This window comes from Trichoplusia ni, chromosome 4 (genome assembly GCF_003590095.1).
Source record: "Trichoplusia ni isolate ovarian cell line Hi5 chromosome 4, tn1, whole genome shotgun sequence".
Lineage (NCBI taxonomy): Eukaryota > Metazoa > Arthropoda > Insecta > Lepidoptera > Noctuidae > Trichoplusia > Trichoplusia ni.
In genome coordinates, this window is record NC_039481.1 from 17,737,041 (window position 1) to 17,761,240 (window position 24,200).

General features: G+C 34.6%; 1 protein-coding gene across 1 annotated transcript; it reads right to left on the bottom strand.

Annotated features, from left to right (window-relative positions):
- On the bottom strand, window positions 1-23,407 carry LOC113493376. Its single transcript, XM_026871328.1, has 5 exons — window positions 23,220-23,407; window positions 14,480-14,722; window positions 3,223-3,363; window positions 1,561-1,620; window positions 1-604 (listed from the first exon to the last, which is right to left on the bottom strand). Exons 1-5 carry the CDS (start codon window positions 23,283-23,285, stop codon window positions 404-406), a joined length of 711 nt encoding a protein of 236 aa, XP_026727129.1. The 5' UTR covers window positions 23,286-23,407; the 3' UTR covers window positions 1-403.
- Window positions 23,408-24,200: the final 793 nt, after the last annotated feature.

Consider the following 24,200-nt stretch of genomic DNA (forward strand, 5'->3'; position numbering starts at 1 on the left):
CTAAGCGACGTTATTTAATGATATTCTGTCTCTACAGTCCACAAAAAAGTGACAAAGACAATTTGTTGACTTTATCAATTTTAAACGTGGCGTTAGCAAGCAAATGTTAATGGTGCCTGAATCTGAAAGAGATTATTAATGTTTTATTAAAACACAAGAAAAAGCTTTCACGTTGAAACAGAAAACTATTCGGAAGACCGAAATTCAATAACTCAATTATACCAGAAACAATTCTTTCAATTTGAAAACAATATTATCTATAATTTCCTTCTCATTCAACTACCTATCTCTGACAACGAACAGTCTTCTCAAAGAACCACTTCAGTAAAGAAGGTCCATCAGCTGTTGGAGTCCACCTCAATTGCCAGATCCATTTCCAATTCAACTGAAACTAAACTGATCCCTACCCTCTCCGTAAACAATACTTGTAGTCTTCCACAGCACTCCTGGCTCTGTTGATGGCCTGCTTCCTCAAGTGGTTCAGTTTCCGACGGGCGTGGGAGACCAGGTCCCTGTACGACCGTCTCGTGAACTGCATGTCTTCACGCACGCGGTGAATCTCGTCGAGAGCTAAACGGCGCCAGCGTTTTACACGTGGAGTGGTCTGAAAAGGAAATGTTTTTGAGTAAGTTTTGGGAAACGAATTTCGGATGACAAAAATCAATTTGAGGACAATGTTACGTCATTAGAATAGAAGATGATTAGAAAACTCTTTGGGAAGACCTATGGAATCGACATTCCTTTTCGATAAGTGACTAATTCGTCAAACTTGGCGCTTGGAAAATAGCAAATTGTCCACTGACCCTGTTGTCTTTCTTCTATTTACTTCTATCTTTAAATTTGGAGTCAAATGTTCTGCCTGTAATGGCTGAAATAGGTTCTGGTTGTCTACCTCGAACTTTTGAAGTAGTAGTGTTTCACATTAAAAGGTGGTGCTGATGGCGGTAGCTCTGAAGAATCACAAATTGCGTTTTATTCAGTTTCTCTGTCGGTATTGGGGCACCAAGCCTCAGTACAGTAAATTATAACGTAACATCTATACAATACACATTGCTATGCCATCCAACACACTCAATGTGGAATGTTAACGTTGATACACTTTCTCTTTAATCCTAGAACTGCATCTTAATTACTAGACTGATTAGCTAAGACTGATGTAATCGTATCAATAGGCTTATTTATATTGATTGTGAGCAAACAATGACTATACTTAGCTTATAATAGAGTTTTAACAAACAACTGTGCGAAGTCTCTGTTATAACATTTTTTTTCTTGAAATATGTAGTTTATTTTAGATTTTGATTCGAATACCATGAATTGCCGAGTGTTATTACGAAATACCCTGCTTGATAAAAATTTGTCGCAGGTTCGATCCTCTCGCAGGACAAGCATTAGTGTGATCCACGAATGCTTGTCCTGAATCTGGGTTTCGTTGTGAAAATGTATCTTGAATTTATTAGTGCAGTCTAGGAGTCGTTGAAAAGAAAACAATGCTACTGCTACAAGTGACTTTTTTGTTATGCATATTTGATATAAGGGATCAAAATAAAGTCTACATACCTCACATGGAAGACCACATTTTCTGGTGACTTTATCGCATCTCTTGAGATAATCTTCGCTCTAAAAATAAGGAAAAGAAAAGTTGTATATTAAAAAAAAAACTCGTAATTTCTACGATATTTTTACTCTTATTAATTCAGGTATCATTTAAACTTCCTCAATCCGTAGCATAAATGCGGAAAGTGATAATTTTATACGTGGATTGTGGGTTCGATTACTATTTTAAAATTCTGATTACACAATTAACTAGGTTTTTCTTGCAGTTCCGTTCGCTCGTATGTCGGTTATGCGGAATAAAGTAGTATTTTGTTGGGGTTTAAGCTTAACCTATAAATACTGAGTTTAATTAACATCGGTAAGAGCATATTGGAAGAAAAACATTAGCGAGTACGGTGCTCAAAACTTCGAATGTACTCAAATGTACTCTGGTACTCTGAACCAAAGCTAGTTGGGTCAGGATGTTCCTTGTATGAAATTCCATAATATGACAGAAATTTGAAACATGGGAATCGTAAATAGTAAGGATTTCATATCTAGAGAGGAGAAAAGTGGATGAAGCAACAAGCAATTCCAGGAGGAGCAATGATGGGCACGTGTATCAGGCTAACTTATTGCCTATGCATATCAGAATTATCAGAAAATTACATATTAAAACAGTTGCTGGGATTTAGACCTGCAACTATGTGCATAATAATTCAATCTTTGAAACCCTAGTTCACATAAATACTTAGACCTTTGTTTAGTCCTAGCTACCGCATTAGGTTAAGTAACCTGTAATGGTAGATTAGTGTAATAATTAAATAAACAAATAAACGAGATTTCAATCGCCGGGTATTCCCCCGTTATAACATAACTATACTCTTATTACATTCAGTCAGTTAAAATACTCTACCGAAAAGGAATTTGATGGCAAAGCATCGTTTTGAAATCAGATCTGTAATCTCTAATGTATTTAACTACATCTATTTCTTACGGAAAGAATCATCAGATATGTTTGGACAAAAATTGGAAGTTAACTAAAAACATTTTTGAATTATCTATGTAAATTAGAAAAAAAAATAATTAAAAAGAACATTTCATCAATGAAACGAAGAACAAAGACATTCGGCGTCACTGCAGTTAATAATTATAATTAATAGATAGATACCAGCTGACCCAGCAAACGTTGTTTTGCCGAATATTTTTTTCTAGTTGTTTGTATTCTTAATGCCACATTATAAAAAAAATAAAAACAAAGAATTCCGTCCAAAAATTAACATATTTTTTTTTTAGAGTGAGCAACCCTATCACTTAGGGGTATGAAAAATAGATGTTGTTCTATTCTCAGACCTACTGAATACGCATATTAAATTTGGTAAAAATCGGTTAAGCCGTTTCGGAGGAGTACGGTAACTAACATCGTGACACGGGGATTTTATATATTAGAAGATTAAGCAAATATATTTTAGTTAATTTTGGCAAAAAGCAACTTAAATCCCCCCTATAACCACCCTGTGCTAGCTAGCCCAGCATGAAGGATTTTTTCACCTTGCATTGTAGTAAAAAGTTGTTTTTTCTTTAAAGATTTTGCTATTTTTTACATAACCAGACTTTTATGTAGAGCAACAATTTTTTCCCCCAAAAAAGATCATAGTAACAGAATATAAAGTTTCCTTGCTATACCTTATTGAGATGCATCCGGAACACGATCATATGTCCCATGAGGAACTTGTGGTGGTTGTCTCCGCTGAAGACGGCGGCCTTGCGTGCGTCATGCTCTATCTTCTTCACCCGATACTCGAACTTCATCCAGCACTCGTCCGTCTGTAAGAGATTCAGGACTGTGGTTAGTTCTACTGCATACGGTTGTTTGAATCTTATTATAAACGCCAAAAGCCATTTGTGATGGCAACCGTAAAAGTAGGTGCGTCATTGGAAGTCTTTACTTTCTATCTTCTTTTTTTTCACGCCGAACCTACACAGCGCGACGTGTCGCGGGTTCAATCCCCGAGTAGGTCAAACATTTGTGTGATTCTCGAATACTTGTACTTGTCTTTGTGATTGAAGATTCTCATAATACGATAAAGTTTTCGTGATGGCAGTTCCCGGAACGACAAAGCTCAAAAAAAGACAGACGTTTAAAAAAAGGTTGTAATTTCACACAGTTGAAAACTTTAGAAGAACGTAGATATAAATAAAATAGCGCATAATAAACCGTAATAGGAACTCCGTTACACGCGACAATACTTCAAGCCAAAAATATTCTTCACTACCCACCCTTTCGGAGAACAAATACATACCTAGAAACCTATAACCATGTCACCTTCGTATAATTTTAGCACCGGCAGACATCACGGTCTAAATATACGACAAGGTTTGTGGAATATTGAAAGCCGGTGATACGGAACGAATTAAATAATTTGTGCGTTGAGCGTCGTTCATGTACTGTGACGCTCGTGTGACTGAGGCCATTAGAATAGCGGGGAATAACCAAATATTAAATTATAACAACTAATTGTTTAATAGTATTTGCAATTTAATATCAACGTTCAAAGAATGATGTAAATTATCTGTGAAGTGATACATTATTATAATTGACTGATGATACTCAAAGGTGGCAAATAGGAAGTAAATTAGCGATTAGATAAATTGTCAAGTATCTTTTATAATGCAACAATGAAAAAAATTAAAGCTGGGCAGTAGTCATCATCACTCTAGAAAGTGGCTAAGTTACTGCACAGGTCGATTGCAGATTAATCTACGATTGAAATGGTCTGACGGAGTATGTATGACCATCTACATTATAACGAGTTGCGCCGTGTTTCGAAAAGCACGTTAAATTGTTGATCCTGGCTGTTTTTCATACATTTTTCACAGTATTTACGGGTAGTCTGACAACCATTCTACTAAGAGGTATCGTTCTGCAAAGGTTTGAGGAGATCAGATAGGCAGTCACGTGTTAGCTACATTCAGTTGGACTGAAAGCCGACCGCAACATCATTGAGAAAAGACTAGGCTGATGATGATTCTAATAAGCAAATGACAAAGCCTACATTTTCGATTCAGGTTGAAAAGGAATTTGAACAATTGGGGTCTTGCTCCTCGACCAGAGTCGTACAGAGAATACGCGGGCGATTCCGTGACTGGCTCAGGTAGTGTAACGGGTCTAGGGTGTTTAATGTCAGTGGAAGTCCAACATATCCCTACGCTGTGGCCTCCGCGTGGGATAACAAAAAGAAACCTATCCCTTCGTTTAAGAGTTTTCTCTTTCAGAATCTCTTTGACTGCAAATATCATATTTTTAGACGTGGTGGTAGGTCAGTGCCAGTATTTCCATGATCTCATTCTCAACCATAACAAATTTGAAAACAAAGAATGATGTTCTCATAAAAACATCTCGCGAAAAGAATAGAATGATGCAATATTTATAATGTTTGTTGATTTTATGTATAAAGTATTTTATATTTGCTACTAGTTTTAGCCCGCGACTCCATCCACGTGGATTTATAGAGCGCCGTGGTTCCCGTTTTCGTGGGAATGCCAGAATAAAAAAAAATAAACAATACTTTACAAAAACTTCAAACCCGTAGGCATTCCAAAAAAAGTTACATTTATACTTTGATCCTTCTTACAACTCTTTTTTCAGTTAAAAACGATCGTATGTCCATTCTCAGGTTCTATGCTATCTGTTTACCAAATTTCATAACAATCGTTCAGCAGTTTTGGCGTGAAAGCGATACAGGCCGACGGAGATACTTTAGCATTTTAAATACTAGTATTCTATTCTATTAATATTAAAGTAATCACAGTACGATAATAATATGAAAAACACGTTTTATCGTAATATTATGCGGTGAACTGCGAATAGCTCGCCGGTTTAAAGGGCACGCCGCATTCCCGTCACTGCCAAGGTTCGAGACCTGATTGACGCGACTCCCGTTATAAATTAAGATATTTTCATTATTCGTGTATTAACATTTTGAACGTAAAATGAATTGTCTTGTTCAATATCGGTGTTTTATGAACTGTCTTCATTTCTGCTGATATGTGTGAATCTGGTTATTATGGAGAACAATTCAATGAGTTTTTTAAATACAAGACTAGCTTTACTACATTTTAAGCTGCAATTTATATAACTTTTAGCTCTTTAAGAAGTAATGTTACTCTACAGTCAATTACACAATTTATAGTTAGCCCAAGAAATGCCTTTTCATATTTTTGTATGTATCTTTTTTAAATCTGATTTCATCTCACTGCGGTGTTACATAATCCCCATATAAAAGAAATATTCATGCACCCATATTAATAATCTAAGCAATAAAACACCTTTCAATCTAGTTTGCCAGCATTTGGAAGACACCCATATCGCAGTCAGGGGCACAAGACTTATCGTAGATGGATCACAGGTGTTGTCACATAACGCAACCAATAACTCGTGGTGCAGCCATAAACCCATCGCTGCCAAGGTAAAATGGATTGACATTGTGAATATATTGTATTATTTTAAGATAGCTTATTCAATATACAAGGCTGTGATATATCATGTACTGGTAGTTGTCAGATGTCGGCTATAGCTGATAGCTGTCTCGTTTAACGCAGTCGGATAAAAGAGGAGCTCTTGGCTAAGCTATAACTGCATAAATGAATCACAGGTTAAGCTACGCTTGACACGGTTATTTCGTAGATGGGCAAACATCTTTGTCATAACGAGTTCCTCCGTGTTTCGGAAGACACGTTAAATTTTGGGTCCCGGCTGTTATTCATACATATTTGACAGTCGTTGCAGGTAGTCTGAAGCTTGAAAGTCTGACTACCAGTCTAACTAAGGGGTATCGTGTTGCCCAGGTAACTGGGTAGAGGAGGTCAGATAGGCAGTCGCTCCTTGTAAAACACCGGTACTTAGCTGAATCTGGTTAGACTGGAAGCTAACCCCAGCATAAGTAGTTGGGAAAAAGCTAGGCCGATGATGATTTATGTAACAAACATACACACGATCCGGTGAACTTCGTTTTGTCCGGCAAATTTGTGAATATAAACCAACTAAGACGCCACCCAAATGTATTCAAACTGGTCCAGCCGTTTAGGAGGAATTCAGTAACATACACGCTCCATACATAGGCTCTTATAACGGAAGCGGCAATACCTATAATAATTAATTAGTATAGTGATAACTATTATATCTTAATGTTTATAGCTTTTAGTAATTACAGCGTATCATAACGGCGCGTGCCACACATGTCTGTGGGGTAAACAGAAGTGTTCTTGTAATTGAAGAATGTAGCACTAACCTTGTCTGTTATTTTATTGCCTAGATCTATTCAATCTGCTTGACTGACTGTTGTGGACAGTTGACTGGAATATGCATATTTTGATGAATTAATTGTTTTAAAACAATTTTTTTCGCTTCCAAAGAATATTAATTCATTGAGTTGTCAAGAAAGTCATATTAATATGTGTATTCGTTTAAGTTTTATTTGATTTTTATGGGATAGTATTTCTTCGACTTCGCTAGCTCGATAATAAATTAGTATTTTTTTGCGGATGGGAAATCTCCAAAATATGACTGCCAGGAAGGGAGTGTCTGTATTTTACTAAGTCAGTAATACCTGCCCATGTTCCTTCCTCGTGTCTTTAAGAAATATTTAATGTCTATAAAATGTCCTTATTTTGGCACTTTTATCAACATCAGCACAGTTTGTCAGCAACATAGATTAATTTAAATTAAAAAAAAACAATGAATTTCAAAACACTGAAAAATACATGATGCCGTGACTATACTTGAAAATACTTTGATGAAACACAAAATAAAGGCTGAAAGCAATACAAACGTATTCTAGATATTATAAAGAAAAAGCTTTCTTTCTAATTGTTTACTCATAATCGCAAATTTTATATACCCGACATTAATATTAGATCCGCCCACTGCATACAATTCCTCATTAAAACTGAGAAGCTGCGCTTGCGCATATTTAACCATGAGATATTAAGTTGAGCGTGCCATTGGCAGACTTCGAGGCTAAGTATTATAATTTCGTTTTGAATGTTTATGCGTGAATTTCTCAAAAACAGTTGGAGAGATTTTTTATGAGTTAAATTTTGAGATCTGTAGTTTTTTTCTTTTGAAGTCTGCTTTTAAGATGTATGTTTAGGTTTTAGGTACAATAAAATGCTAAATAGTATAAACAGATACTAAAAGTATTAATTTTGTTGAAAGAAAAGCTTGTAGTAGATGTATGGACGGGTGAGAATAATAAAATATGACATTATGATATTTCAGAACGCATTTACAATAAATTGTGAGATTATGTTTTGGTTGCTTTGCGGTTCTATGTACGCCTTTAAATGCATAAGGCAATATTCCGAAAAAGCCCAATTATCTATAATTCAAATACAGGTCATTTTTTAGTAAAAGAAAAACATTTTCATCTTTTTGTAAATTCTGTATGTAACTGGGTGAAATCCGTGACTCAACACCAAGGCTCAGTTGAGAATCAGCGCCAGGCCTAGTGCCTGGCATTAATGCTGAACTGAGGCCTTTTTTGGTGTAGCTGCAGGGTACACTTTTTTTGTGTAATGTTATGTTTAATTTTGTAGTACTAATTAAAAACTTTTTCTTTCTTTCTTTTTTTTCTCCAAGTTTTTCAATTATTTTACATTAAACATTAAAAGTTTCTCTGAGTTATTATGATTCATCGGAAAAACGATTTCCTAAATCGAATGGCTACGACCGTTGGCAGTAGTAGCGTCGCGGTCGGCGTTATGTAACAGTGCATCAATTAGTCACGCACCCTTCAGCGCGAACAAAGTCAAGGTGCTGCACTCGCGCATAAACTCATATCCGAGTAGGGTGACCATGTGTTGTGAAAGTTAATGGATATTTTCTTTTTAGTGTCCTATGTTTGGGAAGAAATGGTGACAAGAAGACTGGAAGAATGAGATTTAGAAAGATACGTAATAATTGTTTCGAGATATTTTTTGGAAGACATAAACATCAATTTTGTTTATGCCTATCAGCTGGGGATTTAATGATGGATTTACCTTCGTTGTTTGTTAGTGGTATGGGCTTGGGATTTAATGATGTTTTTCTTCTTTGTTTATTTGCGGTATGATAGAATAATCAAACAAGTATTTTTTTAAGAATCGTTATCTCGTTTTAGAATTTACCTAAATTGGGGTCGAATCTACAACCTAGTGCATTATAATTCAAGCTGTTCCTCTTAATACCTACTACGATTTTGGCAAAAAAACCTATAAAGTCTGTCAATTCTTTAAATAATTTAAATTAATTATTCTAAACAAAATCAGTGCCACCACGTGCGTCAACCACATGCCAATGATAGCTGGTATTGTTTGCATCGATGACGTAATCGTAAGTGATAACCTTCCCCTTGACTGCTGATAGTGTGGGTACTCGCTTTCTAATGCTTATGATATCATAATATATGTTGAGCATGTACTTGAAACAATACTTCTTTCGACAAGACTTGTTGGCGGCTTGTTATTTCATGGGATAGTTCTATGGGGAAAACAAAGGAATATGATGAATTGAGAATGATTTTATTGTGTAAACGTGTAGGTATAAACCTTTTTGCAGATAAAGAAAACTATTAACTTTAGTCAAATTAAGTTTACTAATTTAAAAAGAAAATTTGAGCAAGCGTTCCTTTACTTTTAGAAAGATTTAAATTTTTGCATGTTTTTTTATTTAAATCAGATTGCTTTTCATTTCGTATGGTTAGAGTAAAAATCAAAAAATGTACGGTCTGCGTGACTTTTTCCTCAGAATGTTTTTCTACACCGCTTTTAGGGAGTGTTACCTACTTTGTGATACGAAGATAAATACAAAAACACATTGGTGAGTGTCGGGTTTAAAACTCACCTGATTTGATAGTCCAACAGTTGCCTAGGTATGCCTACCAGAAAAAAGGTTTATAGTACCTACATATACAAATACAAATACAAATCCACTTTAACTGTACATCAAAAGAAAACATTTGATACAGTAAAATAACATGTAAAATGTACAAATTGGCGGTGTTATCGCTACTCGGCGATCTCTTCCACACAACCATTGTATACCTATATACCTATATACCTATATATCACAAGTTAACGACTCTCAATGCAAGTTTTTCTATTTAATAAGCTAGTTTGTTCAATAATTAAATAGTGGAGCAAATCGAGTCAGGTGTTAAATAATTATTCAGTATCATAATTACAAGCTTTAATTGTCATTTACAGGAAATACCAACTTGTTAGTGTCAACAAATAAATGTATTCAGTACTTGAAGTCGAGGGCGTTACTTTAATAAATATTATATTTAGATAAATAAAAGTACTTATGTTAACGTAAAGTCTAATAGAAGCTTATTGTTACGTTTACATGTTCAAGACGTAAAGTATGTCTTTTAAAGTGTTTCCAAAATCATTTCCTGTCCCCCACTGTCTTTCAGTTTCTGCCACACATCACATTTTTTGTAAATATTAATTGAATATTTTTGTAAAATGCGACATAAAATTTATATGTTTTTAGGTGGTAGATAGTTTTCTTGCAATTATGAAAAATGTTTCGCATAAAATTTGTGTGTAAATTATATTTGCATTTATACCATTAATCATTATTAAGTTTCAATAAGATCAACTACAAAAATATACGATCGATTAGGGCAATTTATTTGTCGGCCAGGCCGTAACCTATTTTGGGGACAATTATTTTAATTATACCAATTTAGACCTTGTAGTAAGCTACATTCAAAATGAAGTATTGTGAATTACTGTATTTAAAGCTAATAAATACTAGTTTATTTTTGAATTAAAGATCATTTTTATACTCAACAATTTCGGGTAATTTTAGCTGGACACTCCGACGCCTCTGATTTATTTATAAGTATTATTTTATAATGAATGTATAAAACAGCATTATTAGACAGCCAAATATTCCTTTTTATTTTTTTTGTAAAAAAAAACCACTCTTGGTAAATACGGGAATAAATTAAAACGCATGGTCACCCTACACATGACGTAGTGCACTTTGGCAGTAGATCAAAACGCGCATGCCAATGAAAACGACGCGCATCGACGGGCCCCGGGCGCTGATAAATTGTATGATATATAATTATTATTTATTTTGTTGCCATAGTATTTATCATGCGTTGACGGTAAAACTGTCATCTGTTTTGTTTTGTAGTAATTTGTGTAGCTCACACGATCAAGGTACAAAACACGTAGTATGTAGTGTCGGTGAGTGACAATATCGTATGGACAAATCTCAATATATTTAAATTACGTATCACGTTGTTAGTCGGTGATGGAGTCCTAAACTAATTTACCGATTTCGATCTCTCGAAAATTTGCACACCGTGTGCACCTTGATCCAACTTAAAATATAGGATAGCTTTCTCTCAAGTTTTAGTCGCAATATTATTTTTTCTGGAAATTATTTATTTATCACATTCTCTCCGACTTACCACGCGGATGAAGTCACGGATATTAGCTAGTTAAAACTGATTTAATTTTTTTTTAACTAAAGGAACGTTTAGCTATTCCTGCATTTTGGTAATTAAATAATTATGGTAATAGTATGTTAACTCTCTTGAACGCGTACAATAAAATGAACGTACTCGTATTTGCAGATAGTTCGTAGTTAGCCCGATCGCAGGCTTTGACGGCACCGCACTATTAATGCATGACGTACACGTGAGCGCACATGTAATGTGGGTGCATAAATTATAATTATAAATGATGTAATATTTTGTTATTTTTTTTTCAAAGAGTTCCGCACTAAAGACTGTAACTACTCCTTGTATTGTAACGCGGGGGTTTCAAAAACATTCAAGTTATATGCACGAGACACTCATAGTCTGACTGTGGGTGTCTAAACAAGCTACCAAGCATTCGATCACACAAACGCTTATTCTACGCGGGGTGATGACATGACATGTCGTGCTGGTACGGCAGACGGCTATCCTTGCAGTCAAGTTTCAGTTTGAAAGGTTTCCTTAAAAAAAACGCGTTTTTTTTCTGTTCTCCATTAATTCGGTCTTACACTTAAGCTAATTTAAAGAAAATCGCATTGTTATTATTGTGCATTCTTGGAATCCATTCAGAACTCATTACGTATAGGTATAATAAAAGCCGGGTATGAGTAAATATCTAAGTACTTATTTACCTAGAACTGATGACAATTGCTTTTTGTTCTAAAATAATATTGTTTACGACAGCACTAAGGTATAACGATTCGACACAGTGCCCTAATGGTTTTAAATGTTTGCTAAAAGTAGACATGATGCACCAAGTCTTTGCCAATACAAGCTGGTGTCAAGTCAACCGACTTAAAAGTCTGTATTTTTTATGTTTGTGACCTCAGACCTTCGGACTGCCTGAATGATTTTATTGAATCATCATTTTATCAATGTGAAATAGCTGTCATTGGGTCCCATGAAAATACATCAGGTTTGGCTAGGTAGTTGCTTGAAGACTGATATTCAGTGATGAAAATCAGCCAGAAGGACTCCCAACACCCCTTAAAGTAAGGAAGTGAGAAGGTGCATCAAGTGGTACAGAGTATCATTTCTCTTTTATGATGGCAGAAAAAAAGAGAGTTAAGATTATAATAACTTTCGTGCGGTTTAGGACCTCCTGGGGGATAGGACCTGTTATTTACCAATGCCAAGTCAAGTCAACTTATAATTAAAGACTCCGGTTTTTGCCGAAACTAGTCAGGCTATCAAAGTAAATACACGCGACTACACAATAAGGAACAGGTCGGATTCTAAAACATGACATCCGAAATGTTGCAAAAGGTCAATATTATGGATTGCTTCAAGTACAGTGAGATTGTGTGGTGGTTGCACTATCAATAGTTTCATCAGTTCGGATAGAGCAGTATTGCCAAATCCTGCACGAGCGTGCGCCATATGTAGGCTACGGCATTCCGACGCGAAGGCATTTGTTTTGCATTATTTGCATCGATAAAGCTCCCATCTGTTGATTGTAGGGCTGCCGCAGTCGCTTGCATAACAATTAGCGAATTAAATTAGCAAAATAGTGTACGAAAAATCTTTAGGTTAAAATTGGATAAGTTAATGGAGTATCTCAGACTAAAATATAAATTTATAAATGTTTAGCGATTATAAATATCCATTTAAATTGAAATCACCTTTCTAGAATTCAATTTCTGTACACTGTGTTTTATTTTGTACCTCAAGGCATTTTGTTAAGTCACTTAGCACGTTAAGGTTTAAAAAAAACTAGATAGAAATGGCGACTGAATAAATAATATTTGGTTTAATTCATAGTTCATTAATGAAACTCATGAGTATCTACTAATTTAATTGTTTATTATTCTTTTTATCCTTTATACCTACATATTAACAAATAATTGAACCATAGAAGTAATAATAAAGAAGCAGTAGATACTATAGTCAGCCATTGTATGTTGAGTCAACCCTAAGTTCGCCTTTCACGTGCTAGCAACATAGTATCGCGCATATTTTCCGTATTAGTTATGATCAACATGCATTTCTCCAACAAACCCAAACAACTGATGACGTCACTCCAAGGTTATTTTTAGACAGTTTTCACATATTTCTGTTATTATTATTCCTTCGCGAGTGCATCATCCACGAATTTGTATGATGTATTAAATGGTGAAGAATTTGTAACACGTTTTGTTTTGATTCCATGCATTTCGCTTCTGTTTCTTAAAGTAAATAATGTACACGAGATTCTGCATGTAACAATAATACTTTCTTTTGTTTTAATTATAGAATATGAGCAATAGAAATTACACTATGTGTTGTAGATATTTTCGTTGCATAGTTTTTCTCTCATCTAAGCTTCTGTGAATATTAGGAAACGCAAATGATATCGTCAGTCTTCTTTGGACTGTACGGATGGATGAGCGGCTGAGATCACCACGCCAAACCCATTAAACGCGACGTGTCGCTGGAACGATCCCCGCGCAAAACAAGCGTTTGTGTGATCTATGAATGCTTGTCCCGAGTCTGGGTGTTGAATTGAATTTGTGAAACCTCCCGCGACACAAGGATTAAAATCCTTTGTTTAAAATAGTCGTTTTAAATAAAGAAATTAGACTATCACAGTTTTCATACATTAAAGCGAACCTTGGGTACAAAACCCATCTGATACCGTAAACATTTACGGTATTCATTTTGAAAGCGAGAGACGTAATTAATAAAATCAGCCCTTACCTAGGCTTTTTTAATGCCGGATCATAATGCCGGCTAATTTATTTATAATTCTATGAATAGTTGACAAACAAGCCGTTGAGCTTATAATGGTAACTCTACACGTCGAATGTCGATCAAAGGGAAGATGTAATATGACAGACTGACGGACGCAAGTACCTACTTGACATGAATTATGCATACTAACTTAATTTTTTTATTATGATTAGCGTCATGATATTTGTGTTTATAATGTGGTTTGACAGATTATATTATAATAAAAAATAATAGATAATAATAAATTAAAAATATTGCGGTCTTTCATTTTCAAAACTCATGTTCTTTGACTTTAAATATCCCTCTTATATGTTATCGTTAAACGTGGCAATCATTTATTATGTGTATCGAAGCTTAACCTTATGGCAGTTCTTAATCATTCTTTGATGCCAGTGTCTGCACTCCAGGTCCGAAATTCGGCATTGAATGCGCAAAAGAAAATCAAAAGTGACAAAACACTAATCAAATCTTCCGAAACTTATTTCGTCTAATATAATCACATCGAGAAGCTCGTGGCTATTCTACAACTGCAATTGATCGATCAAAGGTTAAGCACAACTCGATACGGTCGGTCCGTAGATGGGTGTCCTCCGTGTTTGGAAACGCACGTTAAATATTTTGCCGCATCCGATCGGACTGGAAACCGACCCCAACATTTGCAAAAAGGTTTTAATGATTATGAATAAAATACTCACATCGTTCAACTTATCATCAGGGTCCAGATTATTCATGACGTTGTCTGCGAACCCGGTCATGTTCCTGAGGAAGGTCTTCAGGTCGTTGCCGGCTCTCGAAGCGTAGTCGATGTAGAGGAGCTGTGCATCCTCCTTCGTGCTCTGAAGGTCTGTGATGAGGCTCTCCAGCTCCTTGCGGTTCTCCCGTTCAATGTCAAGCTTGGCGTGCGTTTTGTTGGAGGCATCTATGTAGATTGTTGCATCCTGAAAAATAGGGGTTTTATTTGGTTATTTTAGATAGGTACATTTGCTTAGTTGTCTGAAATAATAGGAGATTGTCAAGTTGAGTGATCCTTGCTTGCTTAAAGTCGGGCAAAGTAGGTTAAAGTATTTAAAAGGCACATTTTAAGATCTTTTAAACATGATTTTATTACTTAAATTTTAGATAAAAGCCACCGCACATATATGAAATAATACGCCTTATAACATTAATGTGATATTAATGAAATTACATTTACTGTCGAACCCTTGGCCAAAAACATATTCACTTGTAACTCTTAAAGTACATCAATAAACTCCTCTCCCACGAGCATCTTAACGACATCTAAAGAACAATGTTTTCATACAACGTTTATCACGTCATAAATAATGCACATAGCCCCATCCATTGCCATTAGAACCGTAATAGACAGGTCTGCACATTGTTACATGAGATCGTATGAGATTTACGACAGCTCTGACTCATGTGTGCATGGAATCGGGTTTAGACATACTGATTACTATAATCATTGCGCTATTTATGCAGTGCCCTTGACATAGTGTTGGTATTGACATCTGTTGTGTTCCGGGATGGGTTTAAGAGCTATTGTTAGATGTGGAATAGATAAACCTTCAGGTGTAGGTATATTTGTAATTTTATTGCATGTTTGTTGGAACAAGGTAATTGGTATCTGTCTGATCTGAGTATGATCTTGAATGGGGTGGGGGCTGATTAAAAAATTAATCAACCTCCAATGTCCAATCATGTTGGTTGTAGTCGAGTGACCGAAGCCATTGTGCTAGACGTGTCGCGGGTTCGATCCTCGTGCATGCTGGTCGTGAGTCTGGTCGTATTTGTAAATACGTATTTTTACTTTTGTTTTGCATTTATACAATATACCACTATTGTTAAATTTGTTGTCAATAGCAAGTAGATTTAGGACGCTTAACGGAACAGTTTATGGTACCGAAAGAGCTCTGCGATGTTTAGAAAAAAAAACCCTGCTAGAATTCGCTTTCAGGTTACCAGTACTAGAGATGTCAGCAAGCTCTGAGGCCATAAGGGCTGATACCCGTCTGAGTAGCGGGACTGTCCGAAAGGAATACCCTGGCCCGGTACACGACTTTTAAAGGAAGGGACATGGTGAGTTTTAGCCAGTAAAAGTCTGACACACCCTTCCGCTCCACCCAAAGCGATAAGACTCATTACATGACTTTCTATGTAAAAAAGGGATGTTAATATGAACGTAGTACAGACGAATCAAACCAGCAGACAGACACGTATCTCAACTCTTACAGAAAAAAACCCTCATAAAAAAAGAACATTTAAAATCTAACAAACATAAACCATAGCGTAGCATCATATTTAATAAAACAGAACTAACTGCATTTCAAATGGCTGCTTCGCGATGCTGGGACCGTAAAGATCTTATGGCGGTATAATGTCGGTGATGTCACAAAGGAAACCGTTTAACTATTCTATGAGTTTACGGCTACATTAAATGGTGTGACGTACTCCAGTTAAAATCGTTTTTGACGCCAATTTATGACCTTGGTTGGTATTTTTGAGACAGTTAGTTTGCGAAAATAATTGTTTGTATTTTTGGATATATTTTGCGTTTGTTGTAAATCAATAGTATTATGTCATAGTAATTCAAGCGATTCGTGTACAAAAAAGGGTCCAAGGACGCTACCCTGTGGGACACCATAACTAATTCACTCTCTTCTCATAACATTACCTAACTTCACTCTATTTGATCGACCATACCTTGTAGAAACACACTATAATGGTATGCGCATCCATTGTGTACTTGACCCTAGCACTTCAACTTGGAACCTCGCCAAGACACATACTACGGAACCATTTACTTCGCCCACCGGCGCGTCTAAAACAATTTAGACTCTACTTATCACAGAGCACAGAAGGTTTAGATAGGACAAGAGTTTATGATCAAAGATGAAATTTGACGTATAGACTTGCTATTTAGATACTCTTGGGGAAATATGCAAGAATGGACAGTTACTAGTCTCTAAGTGATTATTAAAATGGTCATGTGCGAGGCGGACTCGTGATACCGAAGGTCCCGTACGAAAAATAGGTTGAAGAAAAATAAATCGGTCGGGTGACAAGTAAATTTGGGTATATCAACATTAGTATTAATGTTTATTTTTAGTATTTGTTGTAATAGTGGCCAAAAAGTAGCAAAAAGCACGTGCTCATCATGAACAGTAATTTTTTTTGACACCTTATTAATAAATCTATTTTCTATCGAACCTTCATCATAATTATAAACAATATGTTATCACATAATCCCTCATTCCGTTATTCTGGTTTCCATTCGCGTAGTGACGTCATTTCCTTCAGATTCCATGCCAATTTACATCATCAGCCCGTTCGATATAATAACAAGTATTTGTTTTGCTGTCTGTACTGTTTCAAGCACTTCAACTATAGTTGTTTGTTTGTTAGTATTCATATACTAGCCATTATAATAGGGCACTAGCTTTTGTTCGCGTCATTGCTTGCTTTTTACTGTCATCATCTAAAAATACATGAACAGAGTGGTCGCGAGGCTTTTCTCTTGGTCTCAAAGTAACAAGTTTTGAGATTCCAGAGATATTTTAAAATGTTTCTAATCAGGTTTAAAATGTTTCTAAATTGAAAAGGGAGTATTGTATCTATTTTTCATGCCCCCAAATTAATCCAACCCTAAATATGCTTTTGGATTCGCTTGTGGGGGGGGGGGGAGCATTATAAAATAAACATACCTAATTCTAAACCTTCTACCATCAGCCCCTATCTTAAATACTAAAACAAAGTTTGCCGGGTTAGCTAGTAATCTTAAAAAAATTGGAACGGAGCTAATTGCCACCTAGGATTAACTCATTAACTACTCTTTATCACCGGGTAGCACTGTGTAGCTAATAGAAATGTATTTACTTTTAATAGTCAAACATAAATTTACGTATACTTAACACACCTGCCGACCCTACTATCAAATCAGCGTTAAGATAACCACGTGTTACAGTTCACTATCTACTACAGTGTCTGTTGATTCAGTCTGTTTGTTCATAACCAAGGATTTGTTAAGTAATAACGCACCTGCTACTTAATCAAGATTATTTTAGTTATATTCTATTACGAGTAGGCCAAGATGCTGAATAAGTTTAAATAGTTGTAGAGGTTAGATGGTTTTCAAAAATACGGAATATAGTGGCTGACCTTGGTAAGAGTGGAAGATGTTCCGATCGTAGATTGGGATAAGGGTTTGGAGAAAAGCAGTATTTAGGGTCCCGTATCCGAAGGGTAATGCAAAACCCTGTTATTTACTGTATTATGTCTTACTGTATCTTGAAAACCGTTATAGCTATACATTCGAAATTTTCAGAGATGATGTTTTTCTGTTACCGCAAATGCAACAAGTAACAAAAATCAAAATTGAGTTAAGCAAAATTTAACATTTTCAAATTAATTTGCCTTTCAATAGTCGAAGTATTTAAAACAAGTGTCACTGTTTTAAATATAGCTCCATAAAACATTTGTAAATATCAATAAAATTTTAACGACTTTTGAACAGTATTCTAAAAACTGAATCATAATGATCAAGGCGAACCAAGAAGGTTGTAACTAAACAAATCAAAATAAACAATAGCACGGTTACATGCAATTGAATTGACTATCGTGAAAATAAAGTTATTGTAGATGTGGAAGAAAGACGACTGTATTATCTTATATATAAAATTCCCGTGTCACGATGTTAGTTACCGTACTCCTCCGAAACGGTACGACCGATTCTTATGAAATTTTGTATACATATTGGGTAGGTCTGAGAATAGAACAACATCTATTTTTCATACCCCTAAGTGTTAAGGGTTGCCCACACTAAAAAAATAAATTTTATTTTTTGGACTAAATTGTTTGTTTTTATTTTTTTAATAATGTGGCATTAAAAATACACACAACTAGGAAAAAAAAAATATTCGGCAAAACAACGTTTGCCGGGTCAGCTAGTAATATAATAAAGTTATTTCTTAATATAATAACTTCAAAACTATGGACAACTAGATACTGTGACTTGGTTCACGTGGATGTTGGCAAACAATGACAGTTTCGTTATTTTACTTGCTTCTAATATTATTTTATTACTTCGTTAAACTATACTCTATTTTTTTGAGGAGCTTAAAAAATGGTGTCTTTTACTTTAAAAACTTAATTGAAAATAAAACGTGACTTAAAATAAATGTGAAACAACAACAGATAAAGATCTCCAAACAAAATGTTTTTTTAAGAATTTAGCTGACTACCGTTACCGTGATTTCATCAAAATAATGTTCAGAGTATTTTTTTACAGAACTGATATTACGCGAGCGTAGTCACGGGGCGCAGCTATCACGCGATAAAAATAAAATATCTATAATAAGAGAATCTGTAACGTAATGTAATCAAAGCTTACTCATTATGCAATAATGACAATAAACAAATATTTGTGTAATGTTATTCTCTTAGATCGGAATGCTGAAACCTAATATTGTAGTTGCAGTAACCGTGACCCGAATAACTGAAATTCCTGAAACATGTGGCTTCAGTTATCTTGCTCACACCTCAGATAATGCGACCTTGGAATACGTAGGTAGTAGGCACTGTTATGGTAAAGGGCTTTGTTTTAATTATACTAGTATTATAGAGATGAAAGTTTGGGTGCGTATGTGTTTTGTCAATTTTTAAGAAACGGCTCAAACAATTTTGATGACATTTGGTATTGGGGTGGTTGATATCCTGGAAACCCATAGGATTTTTTTTATCCGATTGCGTCAGACAGTTTTTGTAGTTATATTTGACATCAATGCGGGATAAGCAGCGGGATCGAGTTGGTAATAGGTATGATTTAGTATTAGAGACAAGTGGAAAGAGTTAAAGAGTAACTTATGGAGTTTCTTGCCGGTTCTTCTCCATAACAATGACACTTTGGAACCGTGCAACTAGAGTCAGTAATATAACGTTTTAAAAGTGCCTGAGATACGGCCTATTTGAAATAAAAACTTTTTGATTTTTTTTTTTTTGTAAGAAGAGAAAAGGCTTTTACATCATGGATAATGGCAAATTTAAGGCTAGAATAAAAAGCGAGCACTGCATGACTTATTTTGCAGTGTGACTGTTTAAAATAATTTTGAAATATAATTTGTGTTTCAAAGGTTTATCTATGGAAAACAAAAAAGAAACCGGAATCGAACGCGCACTGAAATATTTGTTACATTATTACGTTCACTGCACAATTTTATAATTTAAAATTTCTCTGATTATATAAATAACAATAGGTATTACAACGCACAATCGTCTCTTGAATGCTTTATAAAAATATAAAAACAATACAAAATGAAAATCATTTATAACAAATAAACACTATACGTTATTGCTTATAAGATACGTTTAGAGTAAACTTTACTCTAAATATTACTGAGTCTAGACGATTTGCTTAGGCAAAGTGACACAAGGTCTAAACAACAATAAGATTGTCATGTTTCAAGTGATGTAATTTGTAACAGACACTTTTGTCTGAAACAATTAACTTACTAATGAGAGTAAGATTTTGAAAGTGCTGTGAGATTTTGGGAAATAGAGGAAGTATTTAACTGAAATCGTGAGGTGTTTTAGATAATGGAGATTTTGACGAAAAAGAAAGTCTTAATCTATTTGGTCAAGCGGTTAGGTAATAGAAAATTTGAGACACGTATTTTTTACTTCTTTTTCATTTTTGAAACTATAGCATAACACGTATGCGAACAGGTTTCAACACTCCAAAGAAAAAATAATTTGAAATACATTTAGCGAACAAAACTCTTTGTTAAATTAAATTTTTGAGAAAAAAAAAAGATTGGAAACAAATTGTTCTTAGTTTCTTATTAAATTTTGTTGTTCTAGTTAGACTTATTAAATGTTTCGTTCGTTAGAGTTTTTAATTGGGAATCTTATTCGTCAGCGTTATCTGTGCATTAAAATAATATTAGTGGGATTTAAAAGTTAAAGTTAACTGGTTTTCCAGGCATTTCGTTTTGATGTAATAAAATATTTACTTTGATTATTATTAGGTAGGTATATATAACTAACTGGTTAAACCGTGTTTAGAGAAGGTCAGTGACAAAAGCCTCGTGTCTGTTGCATCACACCCCGTCACTGCACTTGTCCACACAATAGATAGGTATTGTCGCATTTACTAATTGTTACTGAACGAGTATTACGTCATATGCCGTTCTTCAGAGGTTTTTTTGAGTGACTGGACAAAATCTATGCACTTTGAGCCATATCTATGCATTGAAAGGGTTTAAAATGTTTAGAAAGATCGCGAACGCTGGTGTGAGGTGATAGAATAGATAATTATAACTGTATAAAAAATAAACACCGCAATCAGAGAGGTTTTATTAGTAAGCCGACCGTCTATCACCACACTGTATCCTGAAGTTTATGATTTATTTTAATTGAAGCTATAACAACAAATCATAAAACCAAATTTAAGATTAAGTACGGGTATTAAAAATTCAGTGTATATGTACGGAACCATCACTATCGCGAATCCAACTCTCACTTGACCGGTTCTATTCCCAAAATACCTTTCATAGTAACTATTAAGAATTCGACACAAACAGCTGATAAACACAAAATATTTTACTCGATCGCTTTGACTCAGCAAATACAGGTGTTTCACACATTATTCAAATTATTCAGGCATGTCTTTTACAATACAACGACACTAACACTTTAATTGTTTTCTCTGTCTTTCAAACAATGTTTTTGTTGTAAAGGGCATTCATCATGAAAAAGAAGGTTTTATGTCAACGTAAATTTTAAAACGACTTGTATAAAGGAATGAGATTTTCTCAATTGGGACGATACTATTTTTTTTAGTAGCCGTTTGATATTTTGATGCTTAATTAGATATAAAGTATTTTTAATTCTGTCAAATTGCAGTAATGTTAAATTACGCGTGACGTCACGATTGTGTATAAATTTTACGATATCGTTACTTTACAAGCAAGCTCTCCTAAACTTTAAAGAAAAAACCTTTGACAATTTTTATTCAGAAAAATCACGTTTCTAATATAATAGTTTCTAATATCTGAGGGCTAAACATTTTTTGAATGAAAGACAATCAAAGTCAAAATTAAAATAGGTCTTTTTTGAGTAAGCGTTTTCCAGTCACTTTTAAAACGTTACAAGAGAGACTCAGGATATACCTATAGTTCCAAACCCCGTTTGACTTCACGAACCTAGAACTTGGCAAACTTTCCCACACATTCCACGAGTCAGTTGTTTTAACTGTGTCACTGGAGTGTAAGGTTCAAGATAACTAAAATAATATGACACGCGGTTACTTTGTATTGGTCGTGTTTGTTGTCAGCAAGTTTAGTGTTGTATCAATGAGAGTATTGTGTAGGTTAAGACGTCTGTTGGATTTATTTGTTATATGAACAACGGGATTTCTTTGATTTAGTTGGTCTTGAGTTATGATATTTATGTGGTAGTGTGCTTGTTGGAGTATTGATTTAAAAAGCATTTTCAAGTTTTTTTTTAATTTGCTGGTTATTAATTTAAATGATTGCAACTTTTAAATATGAATCATCCCCACGAAAATATGCTTATTATTTTAATCTTTTTAATAAAAAAATAATATGTTATATTTTTTTTCCAAATAACTTCCAATATACAGAATTAACACTCTTAAGAGTTTTATTATATTTTAACCCTTTTGCATTCTTACAAAAATGATGGGACCTAAAACAGTTTACAAATAAAAGGTCTAAAAAGTAACTTCTTCAATTCATGAGATATTGTAACAAACCGGGTGCAACTCATACAGTTATACAAATAATCTATTTATTAATTATTTTAATCAAAATTCTAAGAAGAAGATAAGATAATTAGCAATAAAATTAATTTGATTAAAAAAATATAATGTTTACTTCAATAATAAACGGCGTTTCCTGTGCAAACCTGGCTACTATAATTATTATTATTAAATATATATTAATTGATAACATAATTGATAGTAAGATATTATATCGATATGACTAATATTAATATTGATTTCAGGCCCACTTATTTATTTTTAGACTTTTCTTTATTAGGTATCTACTTTTTGTAACCGAGTCATAAAACATTAGTATCAAAATGTAAATAATGGAACTAACGTTTTAGATTTTATCTGTAGTGTATACCTTTTTTGGCAAAAAAATAAATCTTAAATTTGGTTTCCTTACTTCCAGTAAATAATTTAATTCTAATACGAAAAATTAAGAGATTTTATCACGTATATTTTCGAAAATAATTAAGATCACAAAAAATACAATCTAAAAAAACTTACCAATCAAAACCAAAATTTTATCAAATAAATTACATAACAAAAAAACCTTACCGAAACAAAACAAAACTACTAAAAACCCACAAAAAAAATCACCTACAATACCAAAAAAAGAATTAAAATTTAAAATTGAAAAATGTAAAACCGACCTGCGCGTACGCAACGCAAGCTAACGCAAGCAGCGCGAGAGACGCGATCGTAGCGCGCGCGGCCATGCTGCACCGAGGGCGGACTGCACTGTAATCAGTGCGAGCTGCGCGCGCGCACCTCACCCGGTAGACGATGCACTGGGATAAGGGAAGGCCTAGACTGGTGGGTGATTGTAGTTTGAAGTTGTTTTGAAATGATCGCGGTATTTTTCATCGTCTTTCTATAGTTCCAAGTACCTATAAGGGAAGGTGAAATAGTGGTGGTTATAGCTGGTAAGAGTTCAGCACACTTCTGCCTTCTACCTCTTTGGTGGAGAATGTCCTTGAGAATTGTCCCGGGAAATAACGTTCAGTGGTAATTAAAGATGTTATTTTTTATTCATACTATAAAACATAATGCTCAAGCGACGCCGTAATTAAATAGTTATCTCTCTATTAATGAAGTTCTTGAATTTGTCTTGATATTTATTTATTCGGCGTTTATTTGTTTATATGCAAAAATCGATCAAAATACTACACTTTTGAACGTCAAACAATTTATTTATACAATATTAAAATCTAAAGTATCAGTCTGTAGGTCAGTCTCCTGTTGAACCTACCGCTCGTTCGGAAGGTAGATTAAATTCTCATGGAGAAGAACGAGCAAGAAACTCCATGGTTACTCTTTTTCACTGCCGTACAATAATTATCTGGGTTTAAATTATGCCTTTTTTTGACGCATACGAAATATAAAAAGATAGTTGTGTATTATTTTACATGTATATTTACATGAAAAATAAGCAACGAAGGATGTTGATTGATGACAGTTAAGAAATAAACCCAAATACCACCCGAACCCAAGTACTTACCATCCAACACCAAGTACTTGCCATCCGACACCAAGTACTTACCATCAGACACCAAGTACCTACCATCCGACACCAAGTACTTACTATCCGACACCAAGTACTTACCATCAGACACCAAGTACTTACCATCCGA